The sequence below is a fragment of the Chiloscyllium plagiosum genome, unplaced genomic scaffold (assembly GCF_037043375.1).
Source record: "Chiloscyllium plagiosum isolate Xiang-an unplaced genomic scaffold, Cpla_swu_hap1 HiC_scaffold_23, whole genome shotgun sequence".
Lineage (NCBI taxonomy): Eukaryota > Metazoa > Chordata > Chondrichthyes > Orectolobiformes > Hemiscylliidae > Chiloscyllium > Chiloscyllium plagiosum.
The window spans coordinates 13,239,275-13,254,790 of record NW_028270161.1 but is presented as its reverse complement, the minus strand read 5'-3'; the positions used below and the strand labels follow the sequence as shown (position 1 = coordinate 13,254,790).

The following is a 15,516-nucleotide window of genomic DNA, read 5'->3' as shown; positions in this document are numbered from 1 at the left end:
GGAGTTTAAAATAGTGAACTTTCAAAAAGGTTATCCTTCCAGAACAGTGACCTAATCTAGCATGTATAACAGGGATCCCTGAGAATATATCGGATAATCGTTTGTACTGCACTGCTTTATAACAGGAAATGTAAAAATTTAGGGCCATTAGTTTGTTTTTTGTTCATGATTATCAATGTATGATTTTTGCTTTGGAAAATTTGGAGATTAAACATTTTTGAGCAGTTCAGAGGAGATTTGACTAGGGTCAGAACAAAATATGATTCTTCTTCTGGAAAATAAGTGTAGAACAGTTCAGACAAAGCACAGATTACTCCTTAGAAAGATTAGTTTATACAATTTCCATGACAACAGCCCAGGACTGTTTGGTTACAATCTGCAGATTATGCAAAGCTGAGCAAGTCTGAGCTCTCAATTTTGAATTTCAATGTGTTTTACAATCTTTCAAACGGTCTTCTATAGCTACATAACATGGTTGTTTTTGTTTCTTTTATGTAATAAACTGCTGCTCGGTTGTTAAAGAAACTCTGCAGCTTTGTGTGACTATATTACCTAAAAATTTTTTAAAATACTATGGTTTTAGGGTGAGAGGGGAAAGATGTAAAAGAGACCTAAAGGACAACTTTTTCACACTGAGGGTGGTACATGTATGGAATGAGCTGCCAGAGGAAGTGGTGGAGGCTGATATGACTGCAACATTTAAAAGGCATTTGGATGGGTATATGAGTAGGAAGGGTTTGTTGGGAGGTGGGCAGTGTGCTGGCAGATGGGAGTAGGTTGGATTGGGATATCTGGTCAGCATGGACGAGTTGGAACAAAGGGTCTATTCCTGTGCTATACATCCCTAGGACTCTAAGCCGGATTTCATTCTTGGATCAGTCTTCTCCAGTAGTAACATCAGCAAGGATCACAATACTGAGCAACAAACATTTAAATCTAATGCACCCTTTGTAGGCTGATTAATCTGGTCATTCAAATGGGAACAATACAGGTACATCAATCTTTGACAAACTTTGGGTACTTTTCTACATGAGGACTTGTTGACATTGATGAGGTAGATAGGGAATAGGTAAAGATAAAGGTGGAAGAGAACTAATATGACAACTCCAGGAAATCTGTGCTTAACCATGTAGAACCATCATGGAAAGTTGTATTTAAAAACATTACAATAGCAATGAGGTGGGTTTCTTTAAAATTCACTCATGGGATGAGGGCATCGCCAGCTAGACCAGCATTTATTGTCCTTCCCTAATTACCAAGAGGGCATTAAGAGTCATATGTAGACAAGACTGGGTAAAGATGGCAATTTCCTTTCATAAAGGACATTAGTGAACCCGATGAGAGTTTTCTAACAATCCAAAATGGTTCCATAGTTATTAGGAGACTCCTAATGCCAGAGTTCTAAAAATTGAATTCAAATTTCACCATCTGCAATGGCAGGATTCGGACTCAGGTCCCCAAGGCATTACTTGGGTCTTTGGATTAACAATCCAATAATAAAAGCACTGGGCCATCATCTTCCTCGTTCCTTACATTCCTTAACTTTACGGAGTCCAAGTTATTATTCAGTTTCTTAATGACAAAAGGAAACCTCTTGCACAAAACTTCAAATTTTGAAAGCACTTTATTTTAACAAAACATGGTGTCAAATGTAATATTGCAATTTTTGAAATACAGAAATAATCTTTATTTTGACACTGATTAAATATATACAAATAAATACAAAAATATAGTAAACTTCAGTTCTATTGAATTGACAAAGTTAATGTGGTCTGAACAGGATGTAAAAATTACACCTTGATGCATTAAAAAAATGAAAATTGATCAAGTATGGCACCAATATATCATTTTGATAATTCTGTTACAAGTTCAAACAACCGGTAATGCATTCCTATTTTGGTGTTTGCAAGTATTTCTATCATTCAAAAAAAAACCGAAACAGGTTTCTGTGTTGTTTTCCATTCAGTTTGTCTGTTGATTTGAGTTACATACTTGAAGTGGGAGGAGTGAATGGGAGGAAATTGAACTCATGGAGTTCATCTGTTAGCTGAATAAAATTGTGTCTGATACACAGAGTCCCAAAGAAAAAGAATCAATCATAAATCACTTTAAAAACTGTGAACACTGCCCCAAATCAGCGTGTATTTTGCAAAATTAAGTACAGCAAAAACTTCAGCTGTTTCCTAGTGTTATTGGATAAGAGGTAGATTACTATCCATTAGGTTTAGATGAATTTTCTCAAATGAGGTTCCATTTTGCAAAATGTCAGTGAACCAGGATATTAAACACTGATAAATTGGAAGTTACCTGTATTGTTTCGGCAAATTCTACCTGAATCCCCAACTACAAGTCAGTTTCAGTTCTTTCATGACTCCTTGTATGTACTAAGTGCAAAAACCTGGACTTGTTGAGCTTTCTATTCCTGATGGGTTGACAGCCGATCCTACTAAAATACTGTTTAACTAAGAAAGGGGTTCTGTGACTGTCTGCGAGAACTTCCTACTATCATTGGTGAATTAGTCGAGACAGTTTGAGCATCAGAAGGCACTGCATGATTGCTCCCCCATCCTCGCTGCCCTCATGGGCAATGAATAATGTTAATAAGTTTGGAGTGGAAGGAAATTAGTCAACAGCGAGGGATAAGAAGCCTCCTCGCCTGGTCACTGAAGAGATTTGTTGTCAGTCAGAGTATCCGATTAGATTTCCCAAATTTCATTGCAAGTGTTAAGCCAATTGTTTGCCAAAAATCAGAGACTCAGCAAATCAATTCATTCATGGCAGCATGCATGGAAAAATGTAATTCACAGGAAAACTACTGAGAATACAACAGGTAGAAAACATACAGGGACACTCTGTTGATCTCTCTTCCAAATGCAAAACTCGGACTTTGATCCTCCTGTGTATAGGTTCTTTAGTCAGGCCCTGGTGAGCTGAATGGAAGTTCATTGCCCTGTCTTGTTGGAAGCCAAATGCAGAATGAGGAGATTTGGAAGGCTTCTCTTCCTTGCCCCATTTCCCTCCTCCTCCTCCTCCTCTCCCCCCACCCCCTCCCCCCGCCACACCACCCTCCATCCCTCCACCATGCCTGACTGCACATACAATGTTAGGATCATAATCAGAACAAGGTGGATGGCATTTGCAAATTCTGGGTGACTTTATTTTTCCCATAAGATGGCTCCAAGTGAATCTCTGAGTAGTGACTTCCTTCCACCACAAGAGCTAGAAGGAAAGCAACAAAGACACGGTGTTATCGCTGTTCTATCGTACATAAAATGTCACTTTATGCTTGCAGAAAATGATCAAGAAAATATCAGCATTTTGAACAAACAGTTTTCAACACCCACAGATACTTCCAGTTGGATTATGAGAACTTGCCCATCTTATAACCCTCTTATGGGCTATCTGAACCTACCAAAGAAAATAGAACTCTTTCTAGCACTCAACAGATCCTAATTCTTTCTGCAGGCTGTCACACAGTGATAGGTCAAATGATTTTTTCTGTATGGGAATGTTCCATCTTCAAACCTTTGAAGAGATCAGGGTTTTGTAGATGATTCAATCTGGAAAAATGCCTTTTAATGTGCCTTGGCATTTCATACATATTGTTTTTATTTGAAGTTTATAATCGATTTAGCAAGTGTTTATATCCAGAACCTTTTTCAAATCAATCATTAAACAATTCAAAACTGTCATTAATAGAGAAAATAAGTTCATAGAAATACTCAATATAGAAATACATGTCCCTTTAATAAGGCATAGACAGGTCAGCTGCAGAGTTGATCAAGAGTAGGTGGTGCTTGTTGGATTTTTGTATTTATGAGTAGAGGTATAGAATTCTTATAGTGTCCCTACCTCTGAGCCAGGGTATTTGGGTTCACGTCCCACCTGTTCCAGTGGTGTGCAATAAATCTCAGCAAGTTGATCAGAAACTATCTTAAGAGCAGATTTCTAATTAGGTGATTTAATGGTAGGTTTACAAAACAGAAATCGTGGAGTTCTCCTCTAAGCTTTCACAGGAAAGTGTGACCCAGGAGCTGGAGTGCATTATTTCCAACTCCATTTTGATTTAGCTCCTCCCTCTTGCCATACCCTTCCTTAACTTACATCATTGTAACACTGATGGGCAGTGTTTGTTATTTGATCATTATTTAGATTCATAGAAGTGTACAGCAGGGAAACTGGCCCATACCACCCTGTTTTCACAATTAAATTAGTTTGCCTGCACTTGGTCCACATCACTCCAGACCTATCCCATCCAGGGAACTGTCTAAATGTTTCTTCAATGACCAAAATTGTACTTGCTTCCACCACTACCTCTGGCAGCCCGTTCCAGACACTCACCACCCTCTGAAGAATTGCCCTTCCAGACCCTTTTGTACCCCCCCCTCCCCCTTCACGTTAAACCTATGCCTTCTAGTTTTGGATTCCCCTACCTTTGGCTATTCACCTTATCCATGTCCCTCATGATCTTATAAAATTCTATAGGTTACCCCTCAGTCTCTGATGCTCCAGATAAAACATCCTCTGTTTATTCAGTCTCTCCCCGTAGCTCAAACCCTCCAACCCTGACAACATCCTTGTAAATCTTTTCTGAACCCTTTCAAGTTTCACAATATCCTTCCTATAGCACGGAGACCAGAACTGAACAATATATTCCAAAGGTGGCCTAACCAAAGCTGTACAGCCACAACATGACCTCCCAACTCCTATATCTAAACTAAACTCCATCTGCCATTCCTCAGCCCATTGGCCCATTGATCAAGATACCAGTCCCATGATATTCTGATTACTTGGTTAAAGGTATATTTAGCAGTCCTCCACCCTTGACTATAAGGACATTTGGGTTCCAGTATGTTTACTTCCATCTTTAGGTCTCTATATGATTATACTTTATGTTTATTCAGCATATCCCACTTCCCTTCTTCCTTGTGCCTTGATAGATACTTGCTTGGGTCATACTGTTCTGTGAATAATTCCTCCCCATGGGCAGGTTCATGTATGGTTGATGAATTGTGCAATGCTCACTTACGACATTCAAAAAGGTTAAGATAGAACTGGCTGATGTTCACATGTAGATTACACAGGCCTTGTAACCTTTAGAGAATCAGGACTGGATTATTTGATGATTCATGCTGGCACCAGGCGGCATTGGATAAATCTTCACAAATAACTTTTATAGTTAGATTACAGCTTTTCACAAAACAGGAGATGGGGCGTAATTTCTCTCAGAGGGTAGGAAAACGGTGGAATTCTTTAAAACATAAGGACTAGGTGCAGAAGCAGGCCATTCAGCCCCTCGAGCCTGCTCCATCATTCAGTACGATCATGGATGATCCCATCTTGCCTCAGCTCCACTTCCCTGCTCACTCGCCACAACCCTTCGGTCCTTTACTAATGGAAAATCTGCCTTTCTTAAATTCATTTGGTGTCTCATGTCCACCACACTCTTAATCAAGTATGAGAGGCTGGGCACGTCGTCCACATAGAGTCAGAGATGTACAGCACGGAATCTGACCCTTCGGTCCAACTCGTCCATACTGACTAGATATTCCAACCCAATCTAGTCCCACCTGCCAGCACCCGGCCCATATCCCTCCAAACTCTTCCTATCCTTCCAGGTGCCTTTTAAATGTTGCAATTCTACCAGCCTCCACCACTTCCTCCAGCAGTTCATTCCATACACGCATCACCCTCTACGTGAAAAGGTTGCTCCTTAGGTCTCTTTTATATCTTTCCCCTCTCACCCTAAACCTATGCCCTCTAGTTCTGGACTCCCCCACCCCAGGGATGATACTTTGTCGATTTACACTACCCATGCCCCTCATGATTTCATAAACCTCTATAAGGTCACCCCTCAGCCTCAGATGGTCCAAGGAAAACAGCCCCAGCCTGTTCAACCTCTCCCTATAGTTCAAATCCTCCAATTCTGGCAACATCCTTGTAAATCTTTTCTGAACCCTTTCAAGTTTCATAACATCCTTCCCATAGGAAGGAGACCAGAATTGAATGCAATATTCGAAAAGTGGCCTAACCAATGTCCTATACTGCCTCAACATGATCTCCCAACTCCTGTACTCAATACTCTGACCAATAAAGGAAAGCATACCAAATGCCTTCTTCACTATCCTATCTATCTGCGACTCTACTTTCAAGGAACTATGAACCTACACTCCAAGGTCTCTTTGTTCAGCAACACTTCCTAGGACCTTACCATTAAGTGTATAAGTCCTGCTAAGATTTGCTTTCCCAAAAAACATGATCGACTAAAGACTCCCCAAGCAGGTATTGTACAGGTCGGTATGCTGTAACGCGCATTTTGTTAACGCGAATTTGCTGTAATGCAATTGACAAATGGGGGACACTTTCTAAAACATGAACTTTTAAAACATGTGCTGGCTGTAACGCGATTACATCGCCAACACGGTTTCTAAAGCGCGATTTTTCTACAACACGGGGTTGCTCAAGAACACAACCATCGCATTATAGAAGTATTCCCAGCTTCAAACCTGCTGGTGAGCACCGGGCAGACAGCGGAGGTGCTTCCGGGATATTTTCAAAGCCTCAGTGGCAAAGTCTGACATTCCCACAGTCACCTGGGAATAACTGGCCCAAGACCATCCAAAGTAGAGGAGAAATATCTGGGAAGGCGACGAGCACCTCAAGACACCATCGGGAAAAATAAATGACAGCCAGGCCAAAACAACATAAGGAGCAAGCCTCCATATTAACGTCCCACCCACCCCTTCCCATGACCATCTTCTGCCCCAAGTGTAACAGAGCCTGCGGTAGCCCCATCGATCTGTACGACCACCTCCAGACTCACCCTGAGAGTGGAAGAGAGTCGGCGGGACCGCCAATGATGATGCCTCTGGGGAAATGCATTCCACAGATTCATGACATTTTGAGAGAATTAATTTCTCCTCATCTCAGTTTTAAATCTGCCACCCCTTAGCCAAATACTATGACCTCTCATTCTAGACTGCCCTGCAGGGGGTAACATCTGCTTTACACCTATTTTGTCAATCCTCTTTAACAAAGGAATGTTGAGGTTAGGTCATTAAAGGCTGAGATAGACAGATTTTTAATCAGTAAGGGAATCAAGGATTATGGGGAAAAGGAAAGAAAGTGGAATTAATCTGGTGATATGGCAGTGAATGTTTAAAATATATTTTAAACATTTTTTTGTTAAAAAAAGCTGAGTTCTTTTGCAGTGGGTGTTGCTTGTGAACAGGGTTAGAAAAAAATAGAGCAGAGTTTTTTGTGTTTTAAATAAACAAAAACAAGAAAGAATAGTGTGCTTAGAAAAAAAAGCATTCTTAAAAGTTGGAACCGCAAGGGCGAGATTGCATTATTTCCATCTGTAACATTAATTTGATTTAGTTCCCTCTTTTGGTTTCACATCTTTGTTTTTTTTGTTATAGTTAGTTATTTGATTAATTTGGTGATAGGATGATTAGCTGCTGGGTTACAAAATCAAAATAAAAGAACAGAGTTCTGAAGGATGGAGTGCATTCTCTCACCCTTCAACAGTATCTTGACTTAGTTCCCTCACTGGTTTCCTCCTCATTGTGTTTTTGATTGTTACTGTCATACTATGTCTGGCAGGCAAGAGTTCACTGTTGTTAATTGTTAATTGGATACTTTGAATTTGTGGTGTGTTTAGCTATAAAACGAGTGGAAATTCTCGGAGGCTACAGTGGATTATCTAGAGTCATATAGCACAGAAACAGACCCTCCAGTCCAACCAATCCACACCGACCATGATCCCAAAGTAACCTTGTTCCACCTACCTGCACCTGTCTCATATCCCTCCAAACATTTCTTATTCATCTACTTACCCAAATGTCTTTTCAACTGTAACTGTACCTATATCCACCACTTCCTCTTATTCACCACTCTCCCTCCTACTCTGATTTACATCCCTCCCTTGTTTCCCCGAGGTTTTTGAGTTTGGTTCAATCTGATGGTGGGCTCTGAAAGTAAAAAAAAACTGGGGTTTTTCCCTGTGTGTTGGTTTGGCAAAGATGAAGAGAGCAGAGTTCTGGGTGAGGTCTCGGTTTCTGGACAGGAAAAGGAGGCAACTGCTATTTGTGTTAAACTGTAAATTTACAATAGAAATTCTGTAAATTTTTGGAAGTCAATTTGCTGCCTAATTCAACATATGGCTCTCGGTGTATTACACACTCAACACTTAGTAAGTGGAAGCACTCTGTAAAATCTGACAATGTTAGAAGGCAAGGAAATAACCAAATTCCTATTTGTGAGATAGAACATGGCAGGCAGCCCAAGCATGTTGCCAGATTCCCCCAGACATCAGGTTTCTCACGTCAGCCATGAGGTCCGTGAAATTCAAACACCCCAGCTTGCCTCTCCTGAGAGAAGGTAAAAATAAATAAAAGGTGTAATAGTTCAGGAAGCCTGACTGGAAAAGAACACTGTTTACTGCTGAACTCTAAAATAGAGCCACTACTCTGCTTAAATTTTTCCTTATATACATATTCGGAAGTGCTATCACACACAGCTGAATGATTATTTTCCCATCACCAAATCACTATTACCTTTTTCTTTGATTTTAATGATTAACCACCACCACTGCCAGTAAATCACACGTGTAACCAATTAGATAGTTACAAGCAAAGCCCATTAAGGACAATGGAAACCACCAAAAGTGAGAGAGGGGTCGGGAGAGTTTGATCTGCCTTTTTTCCCTCTCTTTTGTTTATATCTAGAAATGCTCTTACGCACAATTTAATTCCATTTCTCCCCACAAGTCACCGTGACTTTTTTAAAAACCACTAAATAACCATCAGTAAAATGCCCGTGTCACCAATTAGATACTGACTCGCAAAGCCCATTAAGAGCAATGCAAACCGTCAAAAGTAAAGGCGTGGTTGGGAAAGTTGGATCTGCTTTATTGTATTTTCTACTCAACTTGTTCAGAAATGTTATTACACACCTCTGGAGCAGATGGGACTTGCAACCAAACCTCCTGGCTCAGAGGTAGGGACATTGCCACTCTGCCATAAGGGTCTGGGTCTACTTTTCTTTTTTTTTTAAAAAGCCTCTTTTCTACATCAACCTGTTTGGAGATGTTATTACACACCTCTAGAACAGGTGGGCCTCCTGGCTCAAAGGGATACTACCTACTTTTTGACTCTCTCACACTTTTTGAATAAGAGTGTCACATTAGCTGTTTTCCATTCTTCTGACTTCTCCACAATCCAACATTTTATTTTAAAACTGCAACAAATGCATTCACTACCTCTGTAGCTACCTGGGATGCAAACCATCAGGATTAAGGGACTTTTCTCCGAAGCCTCATTAGTTTTGTCTGATACTACATTTCTAGTGATGATGGTAGTGAATTCCTCTCTCACATTCTTTACTATGAATGCAATCTTCGAAATATCTTCCACATAAAGACTGATGCAAAATATCAGTCAACTCTTCTGTCATTTCATTGTTTTAAGGGGCCTATGTTCATTCTGACCTCTCTTTCATTTTATGTATTCAAAGAAGCTCTTACTGTTAGTTTTTATATCTCCTGTTAATTGATTTGCCCTGGTAATTGATTTTTTCTTTATTATCATCTTTAGTCCTTCTTTGCTGGATTCTGAATTTATCTCAGTTTTCAGGGTTTTTACTGACTATGGCCTCTTTCAACTTATTAACTCCTTAACTTCTTGGTTAGCCTTGGTTGGTTGGTTGACTGATCCCTCACTTAGAATCTTTCCTCCTTATTGGGATGTATTTTTGCTGAGTCAAGAATTATCTCTCTTTAGTTGTTTGCCACTGCCTGCTTCCTGTCGTTCCTGCTAATCCATCTGCCCAGTTCACTTTCATTAATGCTATACTCATTTCATTGTAATTCTCTGGCTTTAGGTTAAGCTCAGTTGTTTCGGATCCAAGTTTCTCAATCTCAAACTGAATATTAAACTCCATATTATGAGCATTACTCCCTAAGGGATCTTTTACTCAGGAGGTCATTTATTAAACCTGCCTCATTACCAGTTCCAAGATGGCCTGTTCCCTGGTTGGCTCCATGAAACATTGCTACTATTTCTCATGCACACTATGAATCTGTTATCATAGCTACCCTTTCCAATTTGATTAACCCAATTACAAGAAGATTAAAGTCACCCATAATTATTGTACTATTGTTTTTACATGCTCCTGTTATTTGTTGATTATAGCCTTTCCCACAGAGTTGCTACTGTTTTGGGGTCCATACATTACTCGTACCAATGTCTTCTTTCCCTTACTACATTTTTTAAACCTTTGCCCAAATGGACACTCTGCATCATCCAAACCAAAGTCATCTCTCACAGCTGTTGTCATTTCATCTCTTATTAACAATGCTACACCACCCCCCACCTTTTCCATCCCTTCTCTCTCTCCAAAAAAGGTCAAACATCCCTTAATGTGAAGTTCCCAGTTTTGATCTATGAGAACTATGAGATCGTATCCATTTACTCCAATTTGCGCCATTAGTTTGTCTACCTAATTCCAATGCTTCGACCATTAAGACGCAAAGTCTTTATGTTTGTTTTATCATCAAAGTTCCCTCCACTTTTACGATTTCCTTGGTACAATATGACATTCATACATTCTATCCCTTCCATTTCCTTTCTGGTAACAATTAACCCATCACTAACCAGCAATCCCACATTCTCCTTTAACTTGGATTATATAATCTTCCATGGAAGTGAATCCATCCCCCCAGCCCGAGTTACGCAGTTCACCAGCATGATTTCGATGGAGCCTGTCTCATTGGAACAGCTCCCTCCTCCCTGAGTACGAGTGCCAATGTCTCATGAATTCAAATCTGTTTCTCCCACACCAGTTTTGAGACACTTGTTTACCTCTTTAAATCTTGTTGACACTGCACTAATTTGCACATGGCTCAGGCATTAATCCAGAGATTATTACCGTCTTGGTTTTGCTTTTTAGTATGTCGCTATTTGCACATATTCTCTCAGCAGAACCTTCTTCCTCCTTTTACCAATAGAGATGGACCTTGACAACTGGATCTTTCCCCTCTCTCTCACAAAGTTCCTCTGCAGCCAGATAAGATCTTGAACCTGGGCACCAGGCAGATATCACAACCTTCAGGACTCACAATCCTCACTACAGAACAGTGTCAGCTCCAGTGATTATACTATCCTCAATTACAACTACATTGCTCATTTCTCCCTGCTCTTGAATGGCTCCCTGTATCACAGTGCTATGGTTAGTTTGTTCATCCTCCCTACAGCCCACACCCTCATCCACACAGGCAGCAAGAATCTCAAACCTATTAGACAAGCTCAAGGGTTGAGGCTCCTTCAGCATTCCCTCCTGGATTCCTCTACCTACCTTGCACTTAGTCACAACCTCCTGCCCATGACTACTGACCAAATTCGAGGTAGTTTATTGAAGGGGTGTGACTGCCTCCTGAAACACAGCATCCAGGGAACTCTTCCCTTCCTTTATGTGTTGCAGTGTTCAAAACTTAGACTCCAGCTGATCAGTCCTGAGCTAAAGTTCCTCAAGCAGCCAACACTTGTTAGAGATGTGGTCACTACGAGCTCCCAAAGGGGTCTACCAGCTCCCACATCATTACAACACATCACCTGGCCTGGCATCTCTATTTACTTAGTTCTAATTTGATTTTTAAAGAAAATGTCCTTCTAGTCTTACTGTTTGTAATCATAAATATTTCTCCTATTTATCCTTAATTTGAAAGTAATCCATAACCGATCGTCAAATTAGTACCCTTAACGTTTTGCTGTGATGTCATTCTTCGTTTTGCACTGGGTCACTGATCCTTCAATTTATGTAAAACCAACTTACAAACTAAAAAGCCAAACAAAGAGTTCCTCGTCCCTACCTTCCAACGTGGCCTCCAAGTTCCCTGAACTGGGGGAGGGGGAAGGGCTCTGTCTCTTTGAGGCTGGTAACTCCTTCCAGCTTACTGGTCGCATGCTTTCAACAGACCCTGTCTTAAACTGAGCCAAGGTGAGCTGAGATGACTCACATCAGTTAAGCTTCAATTGTAATTAACATCAATTAAGGCTCTATTCAGGCTTCAGGTGATTGACTGCTCAGTCAGCCACCTTATTAATCTTCTAACTGGACTATTGAAATCATAAAATTTTAAAATGGAGGAAGAAAAAAAAACAATCAGTTCTATTCCTATGCTGCCTCCAACATCCCCAAACTACACACTTACTTGGGCTATGTCTCACTCTTTCCTGACCATGCGAAACTTACTGATACTATGACTCCTGACATTATGACTGATCTCTCCTTCTCTCCCCTCCAGTTCTGTCACTTGAACTTGCTTAAAAATCTGTAATGTTTTCCATTTCTGGAGCACAGTAACAGACCTGAAACATGAACTCAGTTTCTCCCACTATAGTTGCTGCCTCCCCTGACCAGTATTTCCAGGAGGGTCAGGTTAATCATTGTGAATTTCCAGCATTCCTGCCTTCAGTAACTGTCTTTCAAAAAGAAAGAATATTGATTTCCAGTGCCAGTTAACTCATAACAAAAGCAAAGTACTTCAGATGTCTAAGATCCATAAAGTTCTGGACAAACTCTACACGTTGGGCAATATCTGAAGTTCTGAAGAGTCATCGTACTGGATTCCAAACTTTAATTCTGATCCTGTCTCCACAGATGCTGCCAGACTTGCCGAGTTTCTCCAGCAATTTTTGTTTTTGAGTCTATGGATGTATCGTTAATTACAGACTTCTACAAGGATTAATACTTCCAATTATAGCAAAAAGTGATAAATTATAAATAAATTACATTAATTACCATTTTCTGTGGCCAAACTGTCCTGTGTAGGAGTTGTTAGCATTCTCAAACTTTTAATAAAATGGTTTACGTCTGTAACGAGGATTCCACTTTGTGCGAACAGATCTCTGTTCTCAGGTTTCCCTAAAAGATTGTCAATTAGAAGAGACAATATAATTTATTATTGTTTTAACAAGTTTGCAAGTTGGCACTTCATGATCACATTTTCAAAATGCATTCTTATAAAAGCACAACGCTTGTGGATAGTGAGTATTTCAATCTTTTAAAGGGAAACATTTGAAAGGAAAGTAAATTAATTTTATTTTTGAAAGGAAAGTAAATTAATTTTTTTTGCAGTTACAGTTGCTAATCAGACTAAGCCCCCAGTCATTTCGATTGAGGCTGGTGTGCATCTTAACTCTTCTACAAAAAAAATCTTTCAATCTCAGTTTTGAGATTGTAGTACTTTACTGGAATTCATCCTCAGAACATTTTAAAAGCATTTCACCATCAATTCATTTCTTGAAAAGTCAGTTGCTCTGCGTTTTGGAGTCAGAAACTGTAATCTACAGCAAGTGAGACCACTGATTAGTTAACGCCTTCCTTATATTTCTCATGAAAGGAGGAATGTTGATCACAACATGGGAGATGACTACTCTTCCAAATCAGATTATCACACCTGATGTTCACAAGAAATAAAGGACTTCAATTAATGTCCCACCTTTAACTCGCTATCTCAGAATCCAGGGAAACCCAACACTAGGTGTCAGCCTGGACCCTATACTTAAGTCTGAAAAGACAAGTGTCACTTCTCAATCTTTATGATTTTGAGATGCCGGTGTTGGACTGGGGTGTACAAAGTTAAAAATCGCCCAACACCAAGTTATAGTCCAACAGGTTTATTTGGAAGCACTAGCTTTCAGAGCGACAACCACCTGATGAAGGAGCGGCGCTCCGAAAGCTAGTGCTTCCAATTAAACCTGTTGGACTATAACCTGGTGTGCGATTTTTAACTTCTCAATCTTTGTTTTCCTAAGGAAGAGACCTGATACCTTAATGAGGACTTTAAAAATGATGGTAGAGTGGGCATAGAGACATTGTTTCCATTTGTGAAGCAGTCCAAACTGAGGGGCACTAAATAACTACAGTCACGAATAAGTCTTATCCAAAGAAATGTCATCACCCAGAGAGTGATGATAATGTGGAACTTGCATGCTCTAAGAAGGTGAATGGCATAGGTGCATTTGAGGGGAAGCTGGTTAATGACAGGAGGGATAAAGATAGAGTTTGTTGCACTGATAGGATCAGGAGACCACCTAGTTGAGAAAGCTAATGAGGTGTGGAGCAGTAACATCAGCAGACGCCACATGGCTTATTTCTGTAATTCAAATTGTGTATTCCTGGTAAAATGGAGATTAGATCCAAGTGAGATCAGCTCAACTTATTCCATGTGTGGCAGAAGTTTATTTAAAAAAAAACAGATTTGTATTTGGAGAGACCTAAAGGGCAGTTTGGAGCCAAAATGCTGACTCCACAGATAATCTTGTGTTAGTTGTTGCATTCTCACGTGCTTCATCAAACTAAATTGCAAGTTCTTGTAACTAATGAATTTGAATTCTCATTCCTGATCACTTGCTGACAAATGCTTATTTTTTGCTGCAGATACAAAGTTTTATTCACAATTCTCTCCAATCTATAACTAAGGTCCTTTACTGAGTGCACTAAGCCTTTGACTCCCAATAGATACCCTTGGTTAAAGTCTCTGTTCATTGGCAATATTTTCCCCAGGATAGAACCAAACCTCCTCTTTCATATTCAAAAACCATTTGGTCTTGCCTTTTAAACCAAAACAATGGATGAATTGATGAATGTTCTGATGGATGGAAGCATATCTCGCCAAATACGAGGTTAGGGTTAGACAAAGCAGGGTAGGTGCAAGTTCATATGAAGCATCAAGGTCAGTATAGAGAAGTTGTGCTGATTGCTCTGTTTTCTGTGCTATCACTTCTGTGCACTTCTATGACCAAAGATTTAAGACAATACTTTCCACTTGCTGGCCATGTAGCAGCATTTCTGCTTCACACTTACAGCCTGATCCTTCAAATATTCTGCTGTAAATACTCCATTCATTCTCATAGTGTTTGGAGCCCAAATGTTTGTGTTATTAAAATGTCAGCTACTGCCTCGATTATCCCACAGAGAAAATTCCAAGCCTAGACTATAAAAGGCCAGTGATTCTGGCTTTGTCAATAGTTTGCTTGGTTATAACCCCTCTTGCCTGGCAGCTAGGTGCAGACAGTGGAGAACACACATGTGTTCCCAACAATTGTTTATGCCTTCACCTCCCTAATTAACACTTAAATACAAAATTTGTTTCACAATTACTGTGCAGGCCACTATAAATGAACAACCATTAACCATCTCAATTTTCACTTCAGACAATATCTTATTCTTCTAAGGATCGTTGTATCACACAATATTGTCGCATCTCACCTGTAAGAAACACTGCAAACCTGGAACTTATTTTCTGAACCTGTAGCTTCACAAGGCAGCTGAGATAGTCAGGCTTCTCCTTGGACCTGGAATCACATGCGTGGAAAGGGAGAACTTCCACAAGGTTTTCTGTAATCTTCCGAGTCAGCAGAGAAACCTTTCTCTTTGCAGTGTGGTCCTCTCTGTATCAATACATAGTTACACACAAGCGAGTGAATACATTGAGGCTAATAGTAAAACGGA

At 40.0% G+C, this 15,516-nt stretch overlaps 1 protein-coding gene across 6 annotated transcripts in view; it reads right to left on the bottom strand.

The window, feature by feature from the left end:
- Positions 1 to 1,607: 1,607 nt before the first annotated feature.
- The window catches only part of LOC122561838 (uncharacterized), a 104,997-nt gene continuing 91,088 nt past the window's right edge, over positions 1,608 to 15,516 (bottom strand). For all 6 annotated transcript variants that reach the window (XM_043714070.2, XM_087999368.1, XM_043714065.2 and 3 more), the window contains 3 exons: positions 15,274 to 15,455; positions 12,802 to 12,924; positions 1,608 to 3,219 (listed from right to left, as the gene is read on the bottom strand). In XM_043714070.2, coding sequence (XP_043570005.2) covers positions 3,116 to 3,219; positions 12,802 to 12,924; positions 15,274 to 15,455 — 409 coding nt within the window. In that variant the 3' untranslated portion in view covers positions 1,608 to 3,115. The remainder of the gene's footprint in view (positions 3,220 to 12,801; positions 12,925 to 15,273; positions 15,456 to 15,516) is intronic.